Source organism: Bos indicus, chromosome 17 (assembly GCF_029378745.1).
Source record: "Bos indicus isolate NIAB-ARS_2022 breed Sahiwal x Tharparkar chromosome 17, NIAB-ARS_B.indTharparkar_mat_pri_1.0, whole genome shotgun sequence".
NCBI lineage: Eukaryota > Metazoa > Chordata > Mammalia > Artiodactyla > Bovidae > Bos > Bos indicus.
In genome coordinates, this window is record NC_091776.1 from 11958051 (window position 1) to 11981717 (window position 23667).

General features: G+C 43.6%; 1 protein-coding gene and 1 long non-coding RNA gene across 8 annotated transcripts in view; one reads left to right on the plus strand and one right to left on the minus strand.

Annotated features, from left to right (window-relative positions):
- SLC10A7 (solute carrier family 10 member 7) overlaps nucleotides 1-23667 on the plus strand; it is a 323368-nt gene that overhangs the window by 247583 nt on the left and 52118 nt on the right. For 2 of the 7 annotated variants that reach the window (XM_070769029.1, XM_070769028.1), the window contains one exon: nucleotides 20921-21004. The exons of 3 other annotated variants lie outside the window; for them this stretch is intronic. In XM_070769029.1, the coding sequence (XP_070625130.1) occupies nucleotides 20921-21004 (84 nt within the window). Of the gene's footprint in view, nucleotides 1-20920; nucleotides 21005-23667 lie in introns of those variants that run through there. 2 more of the 7 variants (XR_011561087.1, XM_070769034.1) reach the window with 2 other exon arrangements.
- The window catches only part of LOC139176686 (uncharacterized), a 69084-nt gene continuing 65642 nt past the window's right edge, over nucleotides 20226-23667 (minus strand). Inside the window, exons 3-5 of the long non-coding RNA XR_011561089.1 lie at nucleotides 22299-22435; nucleotides 21304-21409; nucleotides 20226-20622 (exon numbers count right to left, since the gene is read on the minus strand). This is a non-coding gene — a long non-coding RNA (uncharacterized lncRNA). The remainder of the gene's footprint in view (nucleotides 20623-21303; nucleotides 21410-22298; nucleotides 22436-23667) is intronic.

The following is a 23667-nucleotide window of genomic DNA, read 5'->3' on the forward strand; positions in this document are numbered from 1 at the left end:
CAATTCCAGATCACTTCTCATGCCTTCTCCATAAAATCCCCTGTTACCTTAAAAGGTAATGCCATACACCTATATTACCTGCTGCTGCTGCTTGTAATTGTCAGTGGAATGCTAGGTCATGCTCTAAGAGTCCAGAAAAACATTTGCACCTTTCCATTGTCCTTTTAACAATACACTTGGATTGACTCTTGGTGTTTTCAGTATTCACGTGGTTGACCTTTCCAATACCTTGGCCTCGAAATTCTTGACCCCTTCTCCAATTAGATTGCCTTCCATTTAATCTCAGCCAGTCATCTCTGCAGTCAGACCCTTGGCTTATTCCAATAACAGCGTCCTTCCATAATCCCATTTTCAAACATCTTCTCCTACTGACATCTCCTATCTTTGTAACTTATTCCACAAGTTAAGAATTCTTCAGACTTGCCAGAAGGGCCAGTTTATTTACCTTATCACCTCCACAATGCTTCTAGCAAATCCACCCTACCTCACCCTCTTATCCTCACATCCCGTCTGACCAAGCTTGGATCTCATGGTTCATCACTGTAAGTACTTTGGTACATCCATCAACAGCCTTGCTCATCTCTTAGAGCTTCCTGTTCGCCTGGCCAGTGCCAAGTCTGCTTAAACCCATCTCTACACCGTTTTTGTACTTATACCTGAACACACTGCAGCACCCACTCTCATGCTGACGGTCTCATTGGAAATTCATGACACCTAATTGTAAATGAGCCTGGTAGTCCTACTCCCTTCCCCTGATCAACAGATGTTCCCACTCTCTAGAGAATCATTTCACACCTTCTCAAATCTCCATTGCCTCTTTTTTTCTTTTTTCATCTCAACTGATGCAGAAAGGAAATTAACTGATGAAGAAGTCAAAAGCAATCAGATAAGTTTATAAGATCCCATCTATTTGTGTCTATATTCTTCACCTTCTCTCCTCTTTCTGTGGATACATGATCTTGGCTCCCATCTAAGGCTACTCCCTCCACTTGTGGCATCCCTTTTCCTGCTTGACAACAGGAGCTGCACAGATTTCCTCATTCTCCAGTGTCGTTAAGGTTCCTGTCTCCACTGGATCATTTCTATGCGCATGTAAGCATTCTAAAGGACTACACATCTCAAAAATTAAATTTCACTGTCTCCTGTGTGCACTCCACTTCTGTGCCCTCTTTTATAACCCAGTTCCTCCAAAAAGCTACTTAAACTTATTCATCACTCATTCAGTAGCATGTATTGAGTTCTTCCAATATACCAGACACTTTCCTGGGTGCCAAGGATATAGCAATGAGCAAAACAGATATATCTTTGCTCTAATAGAGGATACATACTGGGTTTGCCAGGTGGTGCTAGTGGTAAAGAACCCTCCTTCCAATACTGGAAACCTAAGAGACACAGGTTTTATCCTTGGGTCATCCAGATTCCCTGGAGCACGAAATAGCAACCCATTCCAGTATTCTTGCCTGGAGAATCCCACAGACAGAGAAGCCTGGGGGGCTACAGTCCTTGGGGTCGCACAGAGTCAGACATGACCAAGCCCTACTACTACTTCTTACTACTAGAGTATATACTAGTGGAAAGAAAGAACCAACAAATAAGTAATAATATATTGTATAAGGTGGGTGCTAAAGAAAAAATAAAGTAAGTAAGGGGAGTGGGTTGGTGTTTGCTATTTTAAACTGGCTGGTCATGGTTAGACTCACTGAGCAAAGACCTACAGGAGATAACAGAGTGGGTTTTCTGGTGGTAGAATGTTTCAGGTGGAAGGAACAGCAAGTGCAGAGGTCCTGAGAGTGTGCCTGGTGTCTAGGAAACAGTAGGGAGGCCAGTGTGGCTGGAATGGAGTGAGCAAGGTGGTAAGTACATGGAGGTGAGGTCAGAGGTGTAGTAGAGGCCAAATGAGAGAGGACCTTAAAATCCCCATAAGGCCTTTGAATTGTTATTCAAGAGAGGCCGGAGACCATGGAAAGAGTTTTGATCAAGGGAATGGCATGTTTTGACATTCTCTTTAAAATGGTGATTCTGGATGCTGGGTTGAGTAGATTGTTAAGGGGATCATGGTGGAGACAGGAAGACCCAGTTAGAAAGCTAGTACAAGAGAGGATGTTAACTTGGGGTAGTTGAAAAAATCTGGTAGAAAGTAGTTTTTTAATTTCTAGAAAGAACTGAGAGATTGAATAAAAATCATGAGGGAAAGATATGAATCAAGGGTAACTACACCCCTGTGCAACTGGAACTATGGAATTGCCATTGATTAAGATAGGAAAATAGATGGGGAAACAGTGGAAACAGTGTCAGACTTTATTTTGGGGGGCTCCAAAATCACTGAAGATGGTGACTGCAGCCATGAAATTAAAAGACGCTTACTCCTTGGAAGGAAAGTTATGACCAACCTAGATAGCATATTCAAAAGCAGAAACATAACTTTGCCAACAAAGGTCCGTCTAGTCAAGGCTATGGTTTTTCCTGTGGTCATGTATGGATGTGAGAGTTGGACTGTGAGGAAGGCTGAGCACCGAAGAATTGATGCTTTTGAACTGTGGTGTTGGAGAAGACTCTTGAGAGTCCCTTGGACTGCAAGGAGATCCAACCAGTCCATTCTGAAGGAGATCAGCCCTGGGATTTCTTTGGAAGGAATGATGCTAAAGCTGAAAGTCCAATAGTTTGGCCACCTCATGTGAAGAGTTGACTCTTTGGAAAAGACTCTGATGCTGGGAGGGATTGGGGGCAGGAGGAGAAGGGGATGACAGAGGATGAGATGGCTGGATGGCATCACTGACTCGATGGACGTGAGTCTGAGTGAACTCTGGGAGTTGGTGATGGACAGGGAGGCCTGGCATGCTGCAATTCATGGGGTCGCAAAGAGTCGGACACGACTGAGCAACTGAACTGAACTGAACTGAAGATAGGGAAGATTATAGGGTTGAACAAATTCAGCCTTGGACATGTCTGGATTGAGATGCCTTTCAGACATCTAAGGAGGGAAGTCAAGTAAGCAGTTGGCTATGTGTCTGGAATTCAGGAGGAAAGTCTAGACTAGAGATACACATGTGGGAAATGTCAGCACAGAAATGGATTTTGCGTTAGATTGGATGAGATCACTAAAAAAGACTAGAGAGAGAAAGTATCAGCAGACTGCATTTGGAGCATTCTAATGTTAGGAGGTCTGCAAAGAAGACCAAGGATATCCAGTTTGCTTAGGAAGAACACCAAAAGATGCCAGGGTCCTAAAAATCTAGCAGCGAATGTGTTTCAGAAGGGAGAAAGGGGCCAACTACTTCAAATGCTAGTAATACTTCAGATAAAATAAAATTCAACTGGCGATTGATTTTTAATAAGATGGAGGCCCCTGGCAACCTTAATAAGACCTATTTCAGCAGAGTTGTGGAGGTGAAAGCCTGATTGACATAGGTTCAAGAATGGATGAAGAAAAAAAAAGTTAAAGACAGAATTCATTTTGCTCTAAAGTGTGCAGAAAATAGGACAGCAACAAAGTTAGTGAAGGATCCAGAGAGGATTCTTTTTGAAATTGGGAAAATTATTAGCATATATGTGTTGAGAGGTTCATTTGTATTGATAGATTAATCCAGTTAAAGAAGGAAAAATTGATACAGAAAAAAAAGAGGGGATAATTCATGGATCCCTGTCCACAAGTAGGAGAAGGGGAATGAGTTCTAGTGTGTAGAGGGAGTATGGCCTCTTAAGCACAATTAGTTCATCAGCGTAATGAGAGGGAAACCAGGAGATATGAGCAGCAGCTGCTGCTGCTAAGTCGCTTCAGTCGTGTCCGACTCTTTGCAACCCCATAGACGGCAGTCCACCAGGCTCCCCCGTCCCTGGGATTCTCCAGGCAAGAACACTGGAGTGGGTTGCCATTTCTTTCTCCAATGCTTGAAAGTGAAAGTGAAGTCTCTCAGTCTTGCCCGACTGTTAGTGACCCCATAGATGGCAGCCTACCAGGCTCCTCCATCCATGGGATTTTCCAGGCAAGAGTGCTGGAGTGGGGTGCCATTGCCTTCTCCAAATTGGTGGATGCAAGTGTAAAAGCTTGTTAAGTTCTCCTCTGGCTCTATTTTCTCAGTGGAGTGGCAAATTAGGTTAGGGGTAGGAGATAAGAAAAGGCAAGGAGGGGGTGGAGATTTGATGACAAAGAAGAGGACATGAAATAGTCATGTGGGAGAGAGAATGGGATGCACAGATGCAATGCGATGGCCCAGCAGCCCCAGGGACCATCCTCACAATCTCTACACTTGGCATTGGCTCAGCCTAAATCTCCCCACTTCCCCACTCCCAGAAATCCACCCCCAAGGCTCCCTCCCTCACTTTCATCACGTCTCTGGTCAAATGTCATTTTAGAAGAGAGGTCTTTCCTCACTACTTCATGTGAAAGAATATATCATATTATTACATCCCTCACTCCCTCCCCACCCACCATGCTTTACTGTTGCTCTTAGTACTTACTATCCTGTAACATCTTAATCCCCAGGTAATGTGTTTATTACCTCTCTTCCCTAAGGAGAGCAAAGCATCTCAAGATAGGAGAGGCTTGATGTTTTGGTCACTGCTGTGACCCTGTGCTCAAAATAATGCCTGGCTGTGGAAGTCACTCACAAGCTTTTCTTTTTTTTCAATGTATTTTCTTGGCCGAGCTATGCAGCATGTAGATTCTTAGCACCTTGACGAAGAATCTGAACCTCACCCCTTGCATTGGAAGTGCAGTCTTATCCACTGGACCACCAGGGAAATCCCCACAAGCACTTTTGAATGGCTGCTTGGTAAAGGAAAACTGAGTACACTGTGTTCAGAGTACTTCTAATGCCAAAGGTACAGGTTTTCCACAACAACCAATCTTCCAGTCCTCTTGGAACACCACCTGGGTATTCTACAGTGTAATTCATTTTGACACTGACTACACAGATTTCATACATATCCCTCACAAGTGAAGGGCCCAGCCCCACGAGACTGCCTGTCACTTCAGCTGCCAATCTGAAGTAGTGGTTCCCGGGTCACCCACACTTTGGTGCAACTTAGCTACAAGTCAGGGGGTCCCACAACCCCATCCTCGGGTTCAGTAATTTGCTCCCACTGTTCACAGAAGCCAGAGAAACACTGTATTTACTATCACTGGTTATTTATAAAGGAAACAAACTAATAGCCCGATGAACAGGTACATAGAGCAGTACCAGAAGGGCCCCAGGTGCAGAATCTTGTGTCCCGTGGAGTTTGGGCTGAGTCATCTACTCCCTGCAAATGGATGCATTCCCCAAGCTGGGAGTTCTCGGAACGCTTCTGTGCCAGGTACTGAGAACAAAACCCAAATAATGTAACAAAACATGCTCTTATCACCCCATCACTCAGGAAATTATGAGGGTTTCAGAACTTCTGTGCTAGGGGACAAAAAGCAAATATATTTTTCTTACCATATCACTACATCACGGTTGTACAGGTTGATGGGTGTCTCTATTCAAAGAATCAGGCTAGGGTGACTTTTAGGGCGACTATTTCCTGGTTACATGCTCTACCTTCAGGGCCACATTTCTTGCAGTAAAGCCATTTTGAAGGAACTAATTTCACTTCCCTCACTGTCTGTTGTGGGGAGGCAGCGTGGTATGGGGAGAAGGCATCTTATTTTGGTTCAATCCACAGTCAGCTTCTGTTGAGAACAGTGAATTTTCTGTAACTCTTGTCAGCCTCAGCTTTCACCTCTGTAAAGTAAGAATTTCGATAAGATGAAATGAGTGTTTATGGGAAAGCATGTTGTAAACTGTAAAGAATCATCAGATGCTAGTCATTTATTTTATTATTATTATTATTATTATTATTATTATTATTTTGGCTGTGCTGGGTCTTTTGCTGCTCGTGTGGGCTTTCTCTGGTTGCAGCAAGTGGGTGCTACTCTCTGGCTGTGGTGCTCAGGATTCTCACTGCAGCGGCTTCTCTTGTTGCTGGGCACAGGCTGGAGGGTGCTCAGGCTTCAGGAGCTGTGGCACATGGGCTCAGCTGCTCCTCAGCATGTGGGATCTTCCCAGACCAGGGATCAAACCCATGTCCCCTGCACCGGCAGGCAGATTCTTAACCACTGAACCACCAGGAAAGTCCAATGCTAGTTATTTAAATTTGACACTTTATAAAAGAAAATAGAAAATAATGCCAAGAAGGATGTTAAGCTTCTGCAAAAGCATGTATCTGATGAAATGCCCCAGTGGTCCGCTTAGTCCAGACCTCGGTGATGGGCTGTGTCTTAAAACTTAAAACTTTAAGATTCTTTAACTATCTGTAGCCTATAATCTTATAAACTTGTGTGTAAATGAATCCAGTGTTTACCGTGGCTGGCAGTGAGCACAGTGAAACTTCCTGAAATGGCACTGTTCACTCCTAAGATTCAAAGTTAGTTTTGTTTGTTTTTTTTTTTTTACATATATCACCTCAGTTTTCTTGATGACACACCTCTGATGTTGGCAGAGGCAGAAATTGTTGTCTTTATTTTGTCAGTGGATGTGTATCAAACCGTGGATTTCAAATTTGTGGGGATAAATAAAGGCTTTATCGGTTTCCCAGGTGGCTCAGTGATGAAGAATCCACCTGCCAATGCAGGAGACACAGGTTTGATCCCTGGGTGGGGAAGATGCCCTAGAGAAGGAAATAGCAACCCGCTTCAGCACTCTTGCCTGGAAAATTCCATGGACAGAGGAGCCTGGCAGGCTACAGTCCATGGGGTCACAAAGGTCAGACACCACTGAGAAACCGAGTGCACAAACTAGCTTAAAACTACACTTACAGGAGTTCGTTACTTGCAGTTCTACATGAATTGTCCTTCTGAAACAGTATTTCACATGGTAAGCATCCACTAGATTTTGTTCTCCTGGGCCAGGAACTATGACTATTTTATTCATTAACTTATCTCTGATGCTGAATATTCAATATTTGTTGAAAGGAGGGAAATAGAAAGATAGGTGAGTAGTGATTCAGTTCAGTTCAGTTCAGTTGCTCAGTTGTGTCGGACTCTTTGCGACCCCATGGACTGCAGCACGCCAGGGAGTAGTGATTAGAGTGATTCAAATGATAAATAAGTGGTTCAAAGGTGAGGATCTCAGGCTGATTCATGAAACCTTACTTTGTATTTGCCGTGAAAAATAATGTACAGTTTTTTAAATAATGTTCAACAAAACACCCATTCTTTTATTCAGTGTTTGAATGCCTACTGTGCACTGTGAATATTGCAAACACCAACCTGACATTGATCCTTCCCTCAAAGAATTTATGATTTAATAAAGAAAATAGAATGTATTCACAGATGATTAAAATCCAAAGTAAAAATTATATCACAAGTATAATATTTCAAGGGAGATTACTAAGAAAGAAAACATGTTATTCAATAGAAGTGTCCTTTTTACAATGAATTTTTTACTGAGCAACAACTTTAACTTTTTAACTTGATTTTATTGAAGTATAGTTGATGTACAATGTTGTGTTAATATCTACTGTACAGCAAAGTGATTCAGTTATATATATATTATTTTTCTTTTTTTTCATGATGATTTATCACAAGACATTGAATGTAGCTCCCTGTGCTACACAGTAGGACCTTGTTGTTTGTCTGTCCTGTATATAATAGCTCGCATCTGCTAATCCCAAGCTCCCAGTCCGTATCTCCCCCACCTCTCCACCCGCTTGGCAACCGCAAATCTGTGCTCTGTGTCTGGGAATCTGTTTCTGTTTTGTAAATAAGTTCATTTGTATCATATTTTAAATTCCACATAGAAATGATATCCTATGGCATCTGTATTTCTCTTTTTGACTTACTTCACCCGTGATAATTTGTAGTTCAGTCCATTTTGCTGCAGATGGCATTATTTCGTTCTTTTCATGGCTGAGTAATATTCCATTCTATATATATATATATATATATATATATACACACCACATCTTTATCCATTCATTTGTCAGTGGGCATTTAGGTTGTTTCTATGTGCTGACTATTGTAAATAGTGCTGCTGTGAACATATGGGTGCTTGTATCTTTTTGAATTAATATTTTGTCTGGATATATACCCAGGAGTGGAATTGCTGGAGTCATATGGTAGCTCTATTTTTAGTTTTTTGAAGAAACTCCATATTGTTTTCCATAGTGGCTGCATCAGTTCCCTTTTTGAAAGAAAACTCCTGATTTGAGGAGAGAAAGAGGTAGATGGAAACTTCTAATATTTCTCCAGGGATGTCCTACTTCAGGGTCTTTTCATGTGCATGGTTCTGATTCTCGGGTATGCCTAACATCACTTGAAACTTGCAAATTTTTCCTTTCTTTTGATGTGGTTTTTCACTAACACTATGTTTACCAGCCATGATTATAGTTTTTTTTTCAACAGCAAATAACAGAGAAGAACAGAGGAGAGAGCTTTGAAAGCTTGAAACACAGTGTTGTGGGTGATGAAGATGACGAGGCCCTGGTGCTGAGTCGAAGGCTTAGGCTGTGGGGTCAGGACCAGCCAGCAGGCAGCATGAAGCTCCTGCCTCCCTGGACTCCTGTTCCCCTGAGTCTCCTTAGCAGCTCCCTCACACCTTCTTCCCAGCCTCATCTAGGTGACTGAGAAATGAAGGGAAGCATGTCCAAACTTCTGTCTTCCTGCCTCTAAAGTAAAAACAAAGAAGGTCAGAAATAACTGTGTTCATACTATAGAACCCGTCAGTCTAATTCTACACAGTTGCGATATAAGGAGACCAGATATGGGATGGTGTTGCCATATCTCAAGCCCCATGATTTTGTAGACCATCAGTTTATTAAGTAAGTTCATGCTTGTCAGGGAAAGGTCAGTAGCACTCTGAATTTGTGCCATTAGAATTGCAGATCAAGACCTCATTTCCACCCTAGCTGCAGAAGCGAACTGACCATCAAGAGCTCTAGAAACGTGTAGAGTGGAAACTCTGCTGAAAGTCACATCCTCAGAGATAGATCAGACTATTCCCACATGGGGGGTGGTCACATCAATACCTTGGGGTGTGTGTGTGTGTGTGTGTGTGTGTGTGTGTTAGTTGCTCAGTTGTGTCTGACACTTTGCAATACTATGGACTGTAGCCCCCTAGACGCCTTTGTCCATGGAATTCTCCAAGGCAACAATACTGGATTGGGTTGCCATTCCCTCCTCCAGAGGATTTTCCTGATCCAGGGATCGAACCTGGGTCTCCTGCTTTGCAGGCATGTTCTTTACCATCTGAGCCACCAGGTCAATACCTGAGGATATTTAATAAACATTTACCCACATGCTTACCCATTCATTAGCATGGAGGTTCCCCTTGAGTAAATGGAAACACCACCAGCTCTGTTATTATATCAATTGATTTTCTATGACTTGACTTATGACTTGATTTCTTAGAAATCTGGCCCTTCATCAAGCAGATATTTCAATGCCCTTGTGATAACTGGACATATATACACACGTGTGCACACACACAAACATGTACGCACGACCCCACGATGCACACCACGCCCTGTTTCTAGGCTGACTGTATGTCCCATTAGTCTGACTGTCTCTTCTGTCACTTTCTGTCTCAGCAGTTTTTAAACCCAATAGGCTTGAATTCTCACTACACTATATAGGAAACCTTATTTTTCCAGAGAAGTACTTTGGCCACCTCATGCGAAGAGTTGACTCATTGGAAAAGACTCTGATGCTGGGAGGGATTGGAGGCAGGAGGAGAAGGGGATGACAGAGGATGAATGGCTGGATGGCATCACTGACTTGATGGACATGAGTTTGCATGAACTCCGGGAGTTGGTGATGGACAGGGAGGCCTGGCGTGCTGCGATTCATGGGGTCGCAAAGAGTCAGACATGACTGAGCGACTGAACTGAACTGAACTGGCGGAGGGAGAGGTAGAAAAATCTTTATTGAGTAGCTGTTGTGTTGTGTGTTAGTTGCTATATGGTACTTTGTGGGGCTTCCTGGGTAGCTCAGCTGGTGAAGAATCTACATGCAATGAAGGAGACCCCGGTTCAATTCCTGGGTCAGGAAGATCCCCTGGAGGAGAGCATGGCAACCGACTCCAGTATTCTTGCCTGGAGAATCCCCCTGGACAGAGGAGCCTGGCTGGCTACAGTCCGTGGGGTCGCAAAGAGTCAGACTGAGCAACTGAGCATAGAACAGCACATAGTACTTTCTACATAATTACATATGAGTAGCATGAGCACCTTTAGAAGCAGGTATTATCCTCACTCATATGAGAAAAGTTCAAAGAGGTTTTGTGGTTCTTGAGATCGCACGACTGGTTGAGAACACAAGGCGCTTTCAGACAGCATTCTTTCCAGGTTGTGCTTACAAAACATGCCTCCTTGGAGATAGGTGGTTTTATTTATTTTATTGTTTTTAAGATTTTTTTGATGTGGGCCATTTTTAAAGTCTTTATTAAATTTGTTATGCTGTTCCTTCTGTATTATGTTTTGGTTTTTTGGCCTCAAGGGATGTGGGATCTTATCTCCATGAAGAGGGATTAAACCCACACCCCCTGCATTGGAAGGCGAAATCTTAACCACTGGACCACCAAGAAAGTCTCAGACAGGTGGTTTTAAGACATGTTATCAGCATTCAGTTACTACTTCCTAGACATGTATATTCTAAGTAGCATAGGGAGGATAAACAGAGTAAGGTATAATTATTGCCTTGAAAAAGCTTAAACCTTATGTGAGTAAATAAGAATAAAGATTATGGAGCAATTGACAGGAAAAATAAACTACGGTTCTGTGATTCAGACTGAATTTCATGGGAGTTCACAGAGGAGCAGTGTTAGCGTGGGCAAGAGACATCAGAGGCCACGGTCATCATTAGCTTCTCTAGTAATTGGCACCTGTGATAGAAAATCCCCCAACTTTTGATCCCATCAATGTAAACAAAAAATCCAGTCATTAATGTCACGCACAGTACTTTTATTTTTTTGTAGTGTATGCTCAACGATGGGGGCATCTCCGAGGGGTCACTTGTGTGTGATGAAGAAAATGTGTGTGTGTGTTTGGGTGTTAGTCGCTCAGTCGTGTCTGACTCTGAAACCCTATGGACTTTAGCCTGCCAGGCTCCTCTGTCCATGGGATTCTCCAGGCAAGAGTACTGGAGTGGGTACCTGCTTCTCCAGAGGATCTTCCTGACACAGGAATCAAACCTGGGTCTCCTGCCTTGCAGGCAGATTCTTTACCACCAGCCTGAACCACCAGGGAAGCCTGGAGAAAATGATAAAAAAGCATAAAGCACTTGAAGAGAAATTACCCTCTGATAAACCCAGTAGCTCCACACTTATCCTAATTTGTTCCTGCCTAATTTGTTCCTGAACCAAGTGAGATGGATCCCCTCCCATTGAGCTTGAGAGCCCCTTACCTTCCGACTGTGGGTGTAAACCACAAAGAGATGTTTTCACACAGGGAGAATCTTATGAAGCAAAAGGTGCTCACCCCAGGGCTCCCCCAGACCTTGTTGAGATAATGGGGAAGGGAGAGCACCTCAGAAGTCATTTTCCAATGCTCTTGAATGGTGGCCCCCAACCTTTTTGGCACCAGGGACCAGTTTCATGGAAGACAGTTTTTCCATGGACCACGGACAAGGAGGATGGTTTTGGGATGATTCAAACACATTATGGTTATTGTGCATTTTATTTCTATTATTATTATATCAGCATCACCTCAGATTATCAGGCATTAGATCCTGGAGTTTGGGGACCCTTGCTCAAGAAGCAGCTTGGGCTCAAGAAGCCCACCATGTCCTGGAAGCCCATCTCCCCACAGCTTTCCTCCCTGAGCAATGAAAAGTCGATTTACAGTCCACTGGGGGGCACATTTCACTACAATTTCTGTGTGGTTTGAACGACCAGTTCAGTTCAGTTCATTCGCTCAATTGTATCCAACTCTTTTTGACCCCTATGGACTGCAGCACGCCAGGCTTCCTTGTCCATCACCAATTCCCGGAGCTTGCTCAAACTCATATCCATTGAGTCAGTGATGCCATCCAACCATCTCATCCTCTGTCATCCCCTTCTCCTCCTGCCCTCAATCTTGCCCAGCATCAGGGTCTTTTCAAACGAGTCAGCTCTCCACATCAGATGGCCAAAGTATTGGAGTTTCAGCTTCAACATCAGTCCTTCCAGTGAACACCCAGGACTGATTTCCTTTAGGATGGACTGGTTGGATCTCCTTGCTGTCCAAGGGACTCTCAAGAGTCTTCTCCAACACCACAGTTCAAAAGCATCAATTCTTGAGTGGTCAGCTTTCTTTATAGTCCAACTTTCACATCTATACATGACTACTGGAAAAACCATAGCTTTGATTAGACGGACCTTTGTCAGCAAAGTAATGTCTCTGCTTTTTAATATGCTGTCTAGGTTTGTCATAGTTTTTCTTCCAAGGAGCAAGCATCTTTTAATTTCATGGCTGCTCTCACCATCTGCAGTGATTTTGGAATCCAAGAAAAGAAAGTCTGTCACTGTTTCCATTGTTTCCCCATCTATTTGCCATGAAGTGATGGGACCGAATGCCATGATCTTAGTTTTTTGAATGTTGAGTGTTAAGCCAGCTTTTTACTCTCCTCTTTCACTTTCATCAAGAGGCTCTTTAGTTCCTCTTCACTTTCTACCATAAGGGTGGTGTCATCTGTGTATCTGAGGTTATTGATATTTCTCCTGGCATTCTTGATTCCAGCTTGTGCTTCATCCAGCCTGGCATTTCACATGATGTACTCTGCATATAAGTTAAATAAGCAGAGTGACAATATACAGCCTTGACGTACTCCTTTCCTGATTTGGAACCAGTCTGTTGTTCGATGTCTAGTTCTAACTGTTGCTTCTTGACCTGCATGCAGATTTCTCAGGAAGCAGGTCAGGTGGTCTTGTATTCCCATCTCTTGAATAATTTTCCACAGTTGGTTGTGATCTACACAGTCCTGGAAGCCCATCTCCCCACAGCTTTCCTCTGTGGACAATGAAAAGCTGATTTACAGTTTACTGGGGGGCACATTTCACTATGATCTCTGTGTGGTTTGAATAACCAGAACCTACAGTTGTATGTAGTTTCTATCAATTATTGGAAGATAATCTTTTGATCTAATGTTTTAAATTAGCATATAACCCAAAGAAATGTTTTACCTATTTTTCATCTTTAAAAAAATCATTTAAAGCCTGTTTTTTTCTTTGTTGCTCAGGAAAGGAAAAAGACCATGCATCTAGATATAAAAAGGATCATTTTCTCCACAAACTATACATCTTCCATGCCCATAAACCATCTTTAGTTTGATAAATGCAGCTGAATCAGTACAGCTTTTTAACAACTGTATTCTTAACTTTGATAAAAATGATAGTCATTTTCCATTGAGCCTGTCAGCTGTTATACATTTCAGCCACTGATTTTGAGTAAGTTATCAGTGCAGTTTGCATGTATCCCTGTGTGATTAGGGGCAGCAGGAATGAAAGAAGGCTGGACTGTAGTTTTAGGGAAAGATGGGAATCTAGAAAGCTTGGGGGACGGAAGCCAGGGACTCTCTCTCATCTCCTGTGTGCATGCCTTGTCTTTGTGACGGGAAGGGGACAGTGTTTATGAGCATATCTGTGTGTGGGTACAAGAGTTAGATCCGGGGACTTCTCTGGTGGTCCAGTGGTTAAGAATCAGTGCTTCCAGTGAAGTGGGTGCTGGTTCAATCCTTGGTTGGGGAGCTGAGATCCTACATGCCTGGTGGTCAAAAAAACAAAACATAAATCAGAAGCAATATTGTAGCAAATTCAATGAAAACTTTAAAAATGGTCCATATCAAAAAAAGTAACAAAAGATGGGGATCCACTGGTAAGCAGGCCTCCTCCTCTTTCTGTCCCTTGGGGCTGGGCTTGGGTGGTGGGGGGCCGGGGAGGGACCAGAACTGGGCAGGGAGGGAACCCATCCTGCCCTCTGTGTCGGTCTGCAGTGCCTTCTTCCTGATTTCTCATGGAAGAGGTTGAGCATTCCTTCCCCTACAGTCTGAACTGTAAGTATCTATTCTTCTTTTTCTCTGAATGTGGCACTCATGAGAGCAAAGACCAGTCATCAGGGGTGAATTATTTAATACAATAATGTTTTAATAGCTGAGAGGAGACACAAATAGTCGCAGTGCCTGTGGCTAATGGATTTCCCTGGTAGGAGATAAAAGGCTGATTACACAGCAGAGCAAGTGAGGGCCTGGTGCGTTAATGACAATTTACAGGTCAGCTCACTTACAGGAGTGATTTAAACGCACCATCTGTTTTCTAACTGTAGGTTGATAACTATGATTTTACAGACAGCCGGCGTCTCTTCACCAAGAACTTATTTGTCTTTCTGAGTCTGGTTAGTCGGGCCCCATAAAATTTCACTGACTGGTCCATCCAGATTCCTTCCAAATCAAACAGTTTCTAAGTTGAATGGATTGACAGCAGCCAATCTTGCTTCATTCGACTCAGCCTTCCTCTGCCAGGTTAGAAAATTAAATGCTAATGCCCTAAAGCAGCCCTTGTATGTACCTGATTAGCTTCTTCCTTCTCTCTCTTTTTTTAAAAAAAATACTTATTTATTTATTTGGCTGCACTGGGTCTTTGTTTAAGCACACAGGATATTTGATCTTCATTGTGGCACATGGGCTCTTAGCTGTGGCCTGTGGGATCTAGCTTCCTGAGCAGGGATTGAACCTGGGCCGGATTAACTTCTTTCTGATACATATCAGATCGATCCGATCAGTCACTCAGTCATGTCCGACTCTTTGCGACCCCATGAATCGCAGCACGCCAGGCCTCCCTGTCCATCACCAACTCCCGGAGTTCACTCAGACTCACATCCATTGAGTCAGTGATGCCATCCAGCCATGTCATCCTCTGTCGTCCCCTTCTCCTCTTTCCCCCAATCCCTCCCAGCATCAGAGTCTTTTCCAATGAGTCAACTCTTCGCATGAGGTGGCCAAAGTACTGGAGTTTCAGCTTTAGCATCATTCCTTCCAAAGAAATCCCAGGGCTGATCTCCTTCAGAATGGACTGGTTGGATCTCCTTGCAGTCCAAGGGACTGATACATATACCTCAGTACTAATCATGTACCATCCTTGAGAGAGTTAATAAAAAGTCACTCAAATAATTTTCTGAGTCCTCTGGTTCAAATCCAGAAACCTAGTTGAGAAAGGCTGCACCACCATCCACTGCTTATCAGATTCCTGCCACCCCCCTTTATCTTTTTTCCCTCCCTCTTCTTGCTTCTGCCTATGTCCCTCTCCATGAAGCCCCCCAACACACACACACACACACACACACACACACACACACACTCTCACACCCTTCTCTCTCTCACATGGACAAGGGGAGCCCAACTTTGGTCTCCATTCTTGTCCCCTCCCACCTCAGTGCTCTGTTCTTCGGTCATTCAGTTCAGTTCAGTGGCTCAGTCGTGTCTGACTCTTTGTGACCCCGTGGACTGCAGCACACCAGGCCTCCCTGTGCGTCACCAACTCCCGGAGTTCACTCAAACTCATGTCCATCAAGTCAGTGATGCCATCCAACCATCTCATCCTCTGTCGTCCCCTTCTCCTCCCGCCTCAATCTTTTAGCATCAGGGTCTTTTCAAACGAGACAGCTCTTCGCATCAGGTGGCCAAAGTATTGTGCTGTAGAAGCTAAGGATTAAGTGTGAGGCTGTGGTCTCGGTTGAGATCACTGCTCTGCCACTTTGGAGATATGGTGACCAAGCTGTTGGACTGTCCTGCCCCACTGTTTCCTCTTGTGAAAATGGGGGTACTAACAAAACCCACCTCAAGGGGTCGCTGTATTAAGTCATTCAGCCCTAAGCTTCAGCGCCATGCACAGTCGATGTGGCTTCCCAGGTGGCTCAGTGGTTAAAAAAAAAAAAATCTGCCTGCCAATGCAGGAGATGCAAGTTCCATCCCTGGGTCGGGAGATCCCATGGAGGAGGGCATGGCAACCGACTCCAGTGTTCTTGCTGGGAGAATCCCACAGACAGAGGAGCCCTGGCAGGCTGTGGTCTATACCCACTCCAGTATCCTTGCCTGGAGAATCCCATGGACAGAAGAGGCTGGCAAGCTACAACTGTGGGGTCTCAGAGAGTCTGACACGACTGAGCACATCGCACGCACGACGTGCTGTACTAACTTGTGGTGGTTCTCACATGTGAACCCCAGCTCCACAGCAGCACCGGGGGGCTGGTTAGAAAAGTTCTCACCATCCTCCTTTCATCCTTCCCCCAGGTCTGCTGAATTAGAAACTCTGAACTGGTAGGTGAGGCTAAGGAATCTCGTGTGTTAACATTTGAAAACCACCACCCTAGATGTAAGAAGTAGTCACACTGCTGGGCACCTAGAATATAAACATGAAAAAGACCATGTCTCTGACCTTCAGGAACACATGGTCTACTGGGAGAGGCAGATGTGTAAACAAGACCAACCAAGGATTCTGAGCAATACATTGGCAACACAGAGCCCCCGAAGAACGAGGAGCCACGTCTGCATTTGGGGAGGAGGGTTTGCAAATAACTTCCAAAGACGTCATGGTTGAAATAATTTTTAGAAAAAAGACTAGAACTTTTCCAGTTGTAAGTGAGGGGAAGATATCCTATAGAAAGGAGTGTGTGTGGATCCACATACAGACCTCAGCTTTGAAAAAGCAGCTCCTGGAGAGAGGACGGGTTTGGTCTTTTGTTCACTGTTGGAGCCCCTGGACCTAGAACATGCCTCTGGTTCACAGGAAGCAGCAGTAACTATTTGCAGGATTGAACACGAAGGTCTTAAATTCCTACATATTTCATTTTCACTGAAATGTTTCTTTGCAGCATGAAGTTAAAACAAATAAAGCTAATTGTGAGTTCCCTGTTTTAAAAAAACTATAGTCCTGAAAGAAATTAGCCAATGTCTGGGTTGTTTATTTCACATGCGGTATTTCAAAGCACACGTTGGCAATGTGAGACATAGGAACTTTAAGCCTGCCAGGTGGCTTAGCAAAGCCAAGAAGACTTGCTTGGCCCAAGCTTATCCCGAGCCCTTATCCAAACGTGAAAATTATTGATGCTTCTTATAAACACATTGGTCTCTGAAATAGAAACCACATGAGGTTTCCTCATTAAAATGTGAAGAACCAGCTAGCCCCGACAACGTATTTCCTTCTGCTTTAGTTAAAATCGACTCTGCATGTAAAATGATTGGGTCTTGTAGTTTCCTGGTGTTGCTCTCAAATGCAGGTGCCCACTCTTTCTTCTGGCTGCCAGGGTGTACTTCATAGACCCAGAGCTTCCCCACGGGGACCACTGCACCTTCACACTGACCACAGCGACAGGTCTGGTGGCCGATTCAAAAGAAAGGACTTATGCCAAGGTAGACCCCAGGACTGAGGTTTCCTTCCTGTCAGAGCCACTTCTAAAGGGAGCCACCCTGCGGGATTTCCTCCCCAGCATCCCCACCGTACTTCGTCTGGTTTCGTATACCCTGTTAATTACATCCCTGGCTAGCTTGCTCTAGCCTCTGATCTGACAAGGCCCCAGAGGAGGGCTGCTCTAACCTATGTTCCTAACCAAGTGGATCAGAGATCAAGGGTGTTTTTGAGGACAAAGGGACCTTGGGGATCGTGGACAACCTCCCACCCTCCCCCTCACCCCAAAGCCTTTCCCACTGTCTTCCGGAAACAAGAGGCTTCCAAACACTGAACATGCAGGTGGTCTATCACGTGATGGAGCTAGAGAATAACACACACAATATTCTTCAACACCCAAGGTGAAATGGGTTTTCCTCTACTTCCCTTTTAGATTGAATTGGGATTAAAAAGAACCGCCCCCCAAATGGACTCAGTACATGAAATCAGCTTTTAACTTTTCTCTTCATTTGATCTTTTGCTGCTCTGCAGTAATGCTTTATGGTTAAACTAACAAGCCCTCCCACTGTGGATCTGGCTGCTGTCACAGAGCAGATTTGGCTGGAGTCGCCTGCATGTGTTTGAGAAGCACTGCCAATTTCACATCATAATGCAGGTATTAGAAGTGTTAATTACAAGTGACTTCTCAGTATTCTTGCCTGGAGAATCCCATGGACGGAGGAGCCTGGGGGCTACAGTCCATGGGGTCGCAAAGAGTCAAACATGACTGAGCGACTTCACTTTCTCTCTGGACCTCAGTTTTCAATCTTTAAAAAGAGTGAACAGGACTACAAGTCGCTTGCAGGGATCCTGTCAATTTTAGGTCTTCTCTCCACAGCAGCATTGAGGAGCTAAGGACAAGGTGGAGGAGAATTGAAGACAGCCCACCATGATCATTGCTGTGTATGTGCACGCCTGCGTGAGCTGATCCTCTCTTCCCTTGGTTCTTGTCATGAATAGATGCCCTTAGTTACTTGATGCACATTAGGATTCGTTGTATTACTAATGATAAGAAGTGAAAAAAAAATAATACCAACTGATTTTGTAATGCTGCAGGATAATGAGTTTTTAGATGTCCTTTAGTTTTGTGTGTGTGTGGGATGTGATTTTGAATAAGGGTTTGTCCCTTTTTAGTACCCCGTGTTTACAGACTACTTCATCTGTTCGTTCTGCATGGGTTTTTGCTTCTGTAAACATATTCACTGTGCCAGTTCCTGGGATAAGCACTGGGCTGACAGAGGGAATATAACTTCGTATGATTATTCATGAAAACATTTTAAAAATACATTACATAACTTAATAAAGTTGCTCTAGAAAGAGGAACAGAGAGATCACCCATGAGATTCCAGGCAAGAATGGAGACTTTTTACTTGCAGGTTATCACCCTCTACCCCACTGCCTATCTTCAAAGATTGTGAACCCTCTGGATAAAGCATTGATTGAGCAGAATGTCTTTGAACTTGAAAACTTTGTTCTTTAAAATTTATTTTCCTATTTATCCAGTGCCTCAACTTCTTTGTAAAATATATTTTTCCTTATTTTAATCCTTGCCCTCGGAGCATCCTTAGGGTTAATATTTGTGGAGAGAATATATATTTATTTGCTATGTACCTTGCACTTCAAGGACATAGTTGCTTTAAAATAGGGTAGAGTCATTAGCTTTTAATACTTTGGCTTTGCCCAAAAAGAAACATCTAATAGCTGTGTAACATTTGGGGCTTCCCAGGTGGCCCTAGTGTTAAGGAATCCACCTGCAACGCAGGAGCCAAAGGAGACATGAGTTCAATAACATTTAACACACCACAAATCCTTTGTGATCTTCACCAGTTTCACTTTCTCTGGTTGCTTTTTTTTTAGTTTATATTGGTTCTGGAGGAAAAGGCTGGAGGCTACACTTTTTGTAAGTTAAGCTGACAGCCAGTGGTGAGTGTTGGAGGCAGTATTAAGTGAATGCAGGCCGCCGGGGGACAAGGCATATATTCTTGGTCTCTAGAGTGCATATAGACTGGGGCCAAGGATAGGGGGGCAGAGGCATAAAATGCACCAACCAGGGTGTAGAAAGGATCTTGGTGGGCTGGTTCATGCAGAAATCAGTGCAAACACTGTTCCCAGGTAACTTCATTCTGAGCTATTGACTTCAGTTAGCTAAATATTTGTTATGTTATTTAACATTCTCTTTCCTCCGTCATCACTGCCTCCACATCTGTCACAAAAATTGTTTTCCAAAAGATATTTCTGAGGTTAACTAAACTGAGATAAATATGAAAATTGAGGTTTGGTCTGCAGAGGAAGGTGAAAGAAAGTTCCAAGGGCCAGGGAGATGTTGCAGAAGGGACTCATGAAAGAGATGAACGTCTATGAAACAGCTACTATTTGTCAGAAAGCAGGTTTGAAAGTTATGAGAAAGTTAGCAGGCGGACTTCCCTGTCAGTCCAGTGGTTAAGACCCTGCTCTTCTAATGCAGGGTGCAGGTTCAATCCCTGATCGGGGAGCTAAGCTCCCAAATGCCTTGGGGCCAAAAAACCAAGATGTAAAACAGAAGCAGTATTGGAAAAGCTTCAATAAAGACTTTTTTTAAAAAAAGAAAGTTAATAGGAAGGCAGCAATTCTTGGCAGTAGAGGTTAATGCGAGCGTGTGACTGTGTTCACAGAGAAACGCTGCCTTATGGTCCGGCAGTAACATGTTTATGAAGCTGAGACTGCAATCATTAGCAAAGCAGGAACCAGAAAACGAGGATGGAGTCAAAACAAGAATTATTAACAATGTTCAGGCATACCAGTTTAGGAGCGGTACATTGAAATTTTAAGTTGAAAAATAAGTTGTCTCAGGATTTCCCATTTCCAATGTTTTGTGTAAGAATAAATTTTTAAGGATATGAGATTCATTGCCTTTGTTTTGGAGGATCAGGGGAGTTACAAACTATTTCATTTACATAAATAAAAATGTTATCTTGATAATAATGAGACATACTTATTTGGCTTAGGTATCTGCAGATGGGTAAAATAGAAATCACGTAAACTATGATTACAGATGAAATATCATGCCATGTGAATATAGACAGTGTGGACACAGAATGACTTTACAATCAGAAATGTATTTAATAACAGGGCTTCCCAGGTGGCACTGGTGGTAAAGAACCTACCTGCCAAAGCAGGAGATATAAGGGTCGATCCTTGGGTGGGAAAGATGCCCTGGAGGAGGGCATGGCAACCCACTCCAGTATTCTTGCCTGGGGAATCCCATGAACAGAGGAGACTGGCAGGTTACAGTCCATAGGGTCGCAAAGAGTCGGACATGTAATAAACCATATACATTAATTGCAAAACAGTAGTTATTTTTCTTCAATCTTAGTCTCACAATACAAAATTATATATTAAGCTACTCAGTTTATCTTGTGCTAAATTTCGAAAATAAAAGTAACTTCACTTGCTTTTTGTCTATAGCTACCAAGTTTTTGGTACATGTGAGAGAATTCATTTATTACACTAATAAACAGCATTCTTGATAACTGATTGAAAGTAATTCTAGCTCCTCTTATATTCTTGTTTTGCAGCTTGGCTCATCGTCTTCTGTGCCTTTTACGTCTATTTTTTCTCAGCTTTTTATGACTGTTGTGGTTCCCCTCGTTATTGGACAGGTAAGGTCTCCAGTTCTCTCAGCTTTTTCTTTATAGATCAAATTGTGAATTCTTATGTAGTGTCAGGACAGTTGAGAGAAAAGCTAGTCAGGGGAAGAGATGGTTAAATAAAAATCTAAGACTGTGAAACACAAGTTTCCTCAATCACGATAGTCCTATCTTTTTATTTTTTTAATGAACATCAGTCTGCTTTGCAGATAGATATATATAGGGACACCTGCATACAGTCTTGATTTTTTAATTTATCATCCCTTATTGTAGCTATGTTGCTAGCTTGAAAACATCTAGTAAATCATTACCTTGATTTCCAATAAGGTGTCAGCATTTAGGACCATTTGAGGAACAGGCACCTGCATTTGACCACCTTCTTAGCCTTCTCTGATAGCAGTAATCATGCTTGTGATGCTGTAATTGATAAAACACACATTTAATTCTATTAGCTCTTTAAATTCGATCTTAGAAAATGTAGTTTCCTTTATTATTCTTACTGAATTAGACTCATAGAAGAAATTCCTAACTTCTTATAACAGGTTGATAATGAGTATATAATTCAATTATGAGCATACAAATTTAAAAACAAGGTTGTTGTTTTAATCCTAGGTAGCCACGGTAACAGCATACAGAATTTAATGTACTGCTAAAGCTAGTGAGTCTTAGCAAAATAATACATTAGAATGGTGAAGAGCCCAGACCTTGGGTTAAGAGCAACTAGACTCTGGTTCTTAGCCCTGCCTTTTCTTTGCTGTGTGACCTTGGGCAAGTCATTTAATCTCCTTAGCTCCAGGTTCATAATTTATCAAATTGTGTAATAATGGTACCTATCTTAAAGGGTTATTGTGAGGGTCACATGAAATATGATGCATCTTAAGTTCTTTCCCTCATGCAGCCTGATACAGGTAAGTGTTCTGTAGTTTCATCATCATTTTCAAATTCCCTGTAGATACGAAACAGGAAGTAATTCTTTGAGGCACTAGCTATTTAAAAACGGTGCATGTATAGACATGTAGTCTTGACCTGCTGTCTTAGGTTCTCCGGGAAATCAAGTCTGAGACCGAGGTTTCCATGCAGGAAGTTGAATGGGAGGGAACCTTGGGATCAACAGCAGGGAGCCTGAGACAAGTGGGATGAGGGAGGGGTTGTCTGTGGTGCTGCCCCAGGGGGATCTCAGGCCAGACCCACCCCTCAGAGAGGTCCTCCCCGAGACATGAGTGCCCGGTTTTTCTCCTCTCGCAAAGAGCAGTCGTCACATGCTGCCTCCCACTCCCACCCACCGCCTCGCCCGGGAGAGGTCTACCCTGGCCTGAGTCTGCTGTCTTAGCAGCAGTTCCCGAAGAGGACCTCAGCTGAGCTGGTTCTGTCAGTCAGACTGCTCTCTGTGCTGGGACTCTCTTCCAATCTCCAGCCAGTGTCTTCACTGTCTCCAGGGTAGTCCTAAAAACAAGCCATGTTCTGTTATTCCTCTCCCCAGAAACTGCCCGTGCAGCTCCCTGTCACCTGCTCCTCGCGTGGCCCACGAAGCCCTCCCGTCTGACCCCAGCCTTCTTGTCAGTGTCCTTCACATCTGCCTTCACCATCTGCCTCACAGCTTCTCTTCTGCCCCGCGGTGTGCCCCTTCTCTGCTCCATGCCTTTACCTCCTTGTTTCCTTCCTTTCTGGCAGAAAACTCCTGCTCACCCCTAAAGACTCAGGACAGAGGTGTCCTCTGAAGCACTCTGACACCCCGGCCCTAGATTAAATTCCGGTTCTCCCATCGTACTTGACTCATCATATGTATTAGGAGCGACAATAAGGTAGCACCCGTGAGCTTCCCAGAAGCAGAGGCTCTAGCATAAGTGTATTTAGTAGCACACTCAGCTGGTGAAGAATCCGCCTGCAGTGCAGAAGGGCTGGGTTCAATCCCTGGGTTGGGAAGATCTGCTGGAGAAAGGAAAGGCTACCCACTCCAGTATTCTGGCCTGGAGAATTCTGTGGACTGTGGGCTTGCAAAGAGTTGGACACAACTGAGTGACTTTCACTTTGACTTCCTTTCAGGAATCGGATGTACACTGTATTAAAACTTTGGCTGAAGAAAACTTTGAATTTATCCTCTCAGTAGCCCCGCCAGCCATTTTCCCAAGATCTCTGGCTTCACTCAGTCCTGTCCAACTCTTTGGGACTCTTTTGCATTCCATGGGCTGTAGCCCACTAGGCTCCTCTGGGATTTCCCAGGCATCACCGACTCAGTGGACATGCGTTTGAGCAAATCCAGGAGATAATGAAGGACAGGGAAGCCTGGCGTGCTGCAGTCCATGGGGTCACAAAGAGTCGGACATGACTGAGCAACTGAACAACAGCCAGCTTTGCTAGAGAGAAATATATCATTGGTTCCCATCTTGTTTTAAATTCATGACCCCACGTTTAAAATGTCATTCAGCACTTTCCAGACATCCTACTCGGCTTCCTTATGAGATCATTTTAGCCTGTCCTCTACTTTCAAATCCCTTTTACTTCCCCTGACACTCTCCCACTTGCCATTACCCTTGGGTCTCACTGACTTTACTTCCGTTTCTGAAACCTGTCAGCCTCTGTCCTGCCTGTCCCTCTGTTTGGGACACCTTCCTACCTGTCACCTCCTCAGAAAGGCCCTTCCTCCACAGGCTAACCCATTCAGTCCCTAGCGTGTT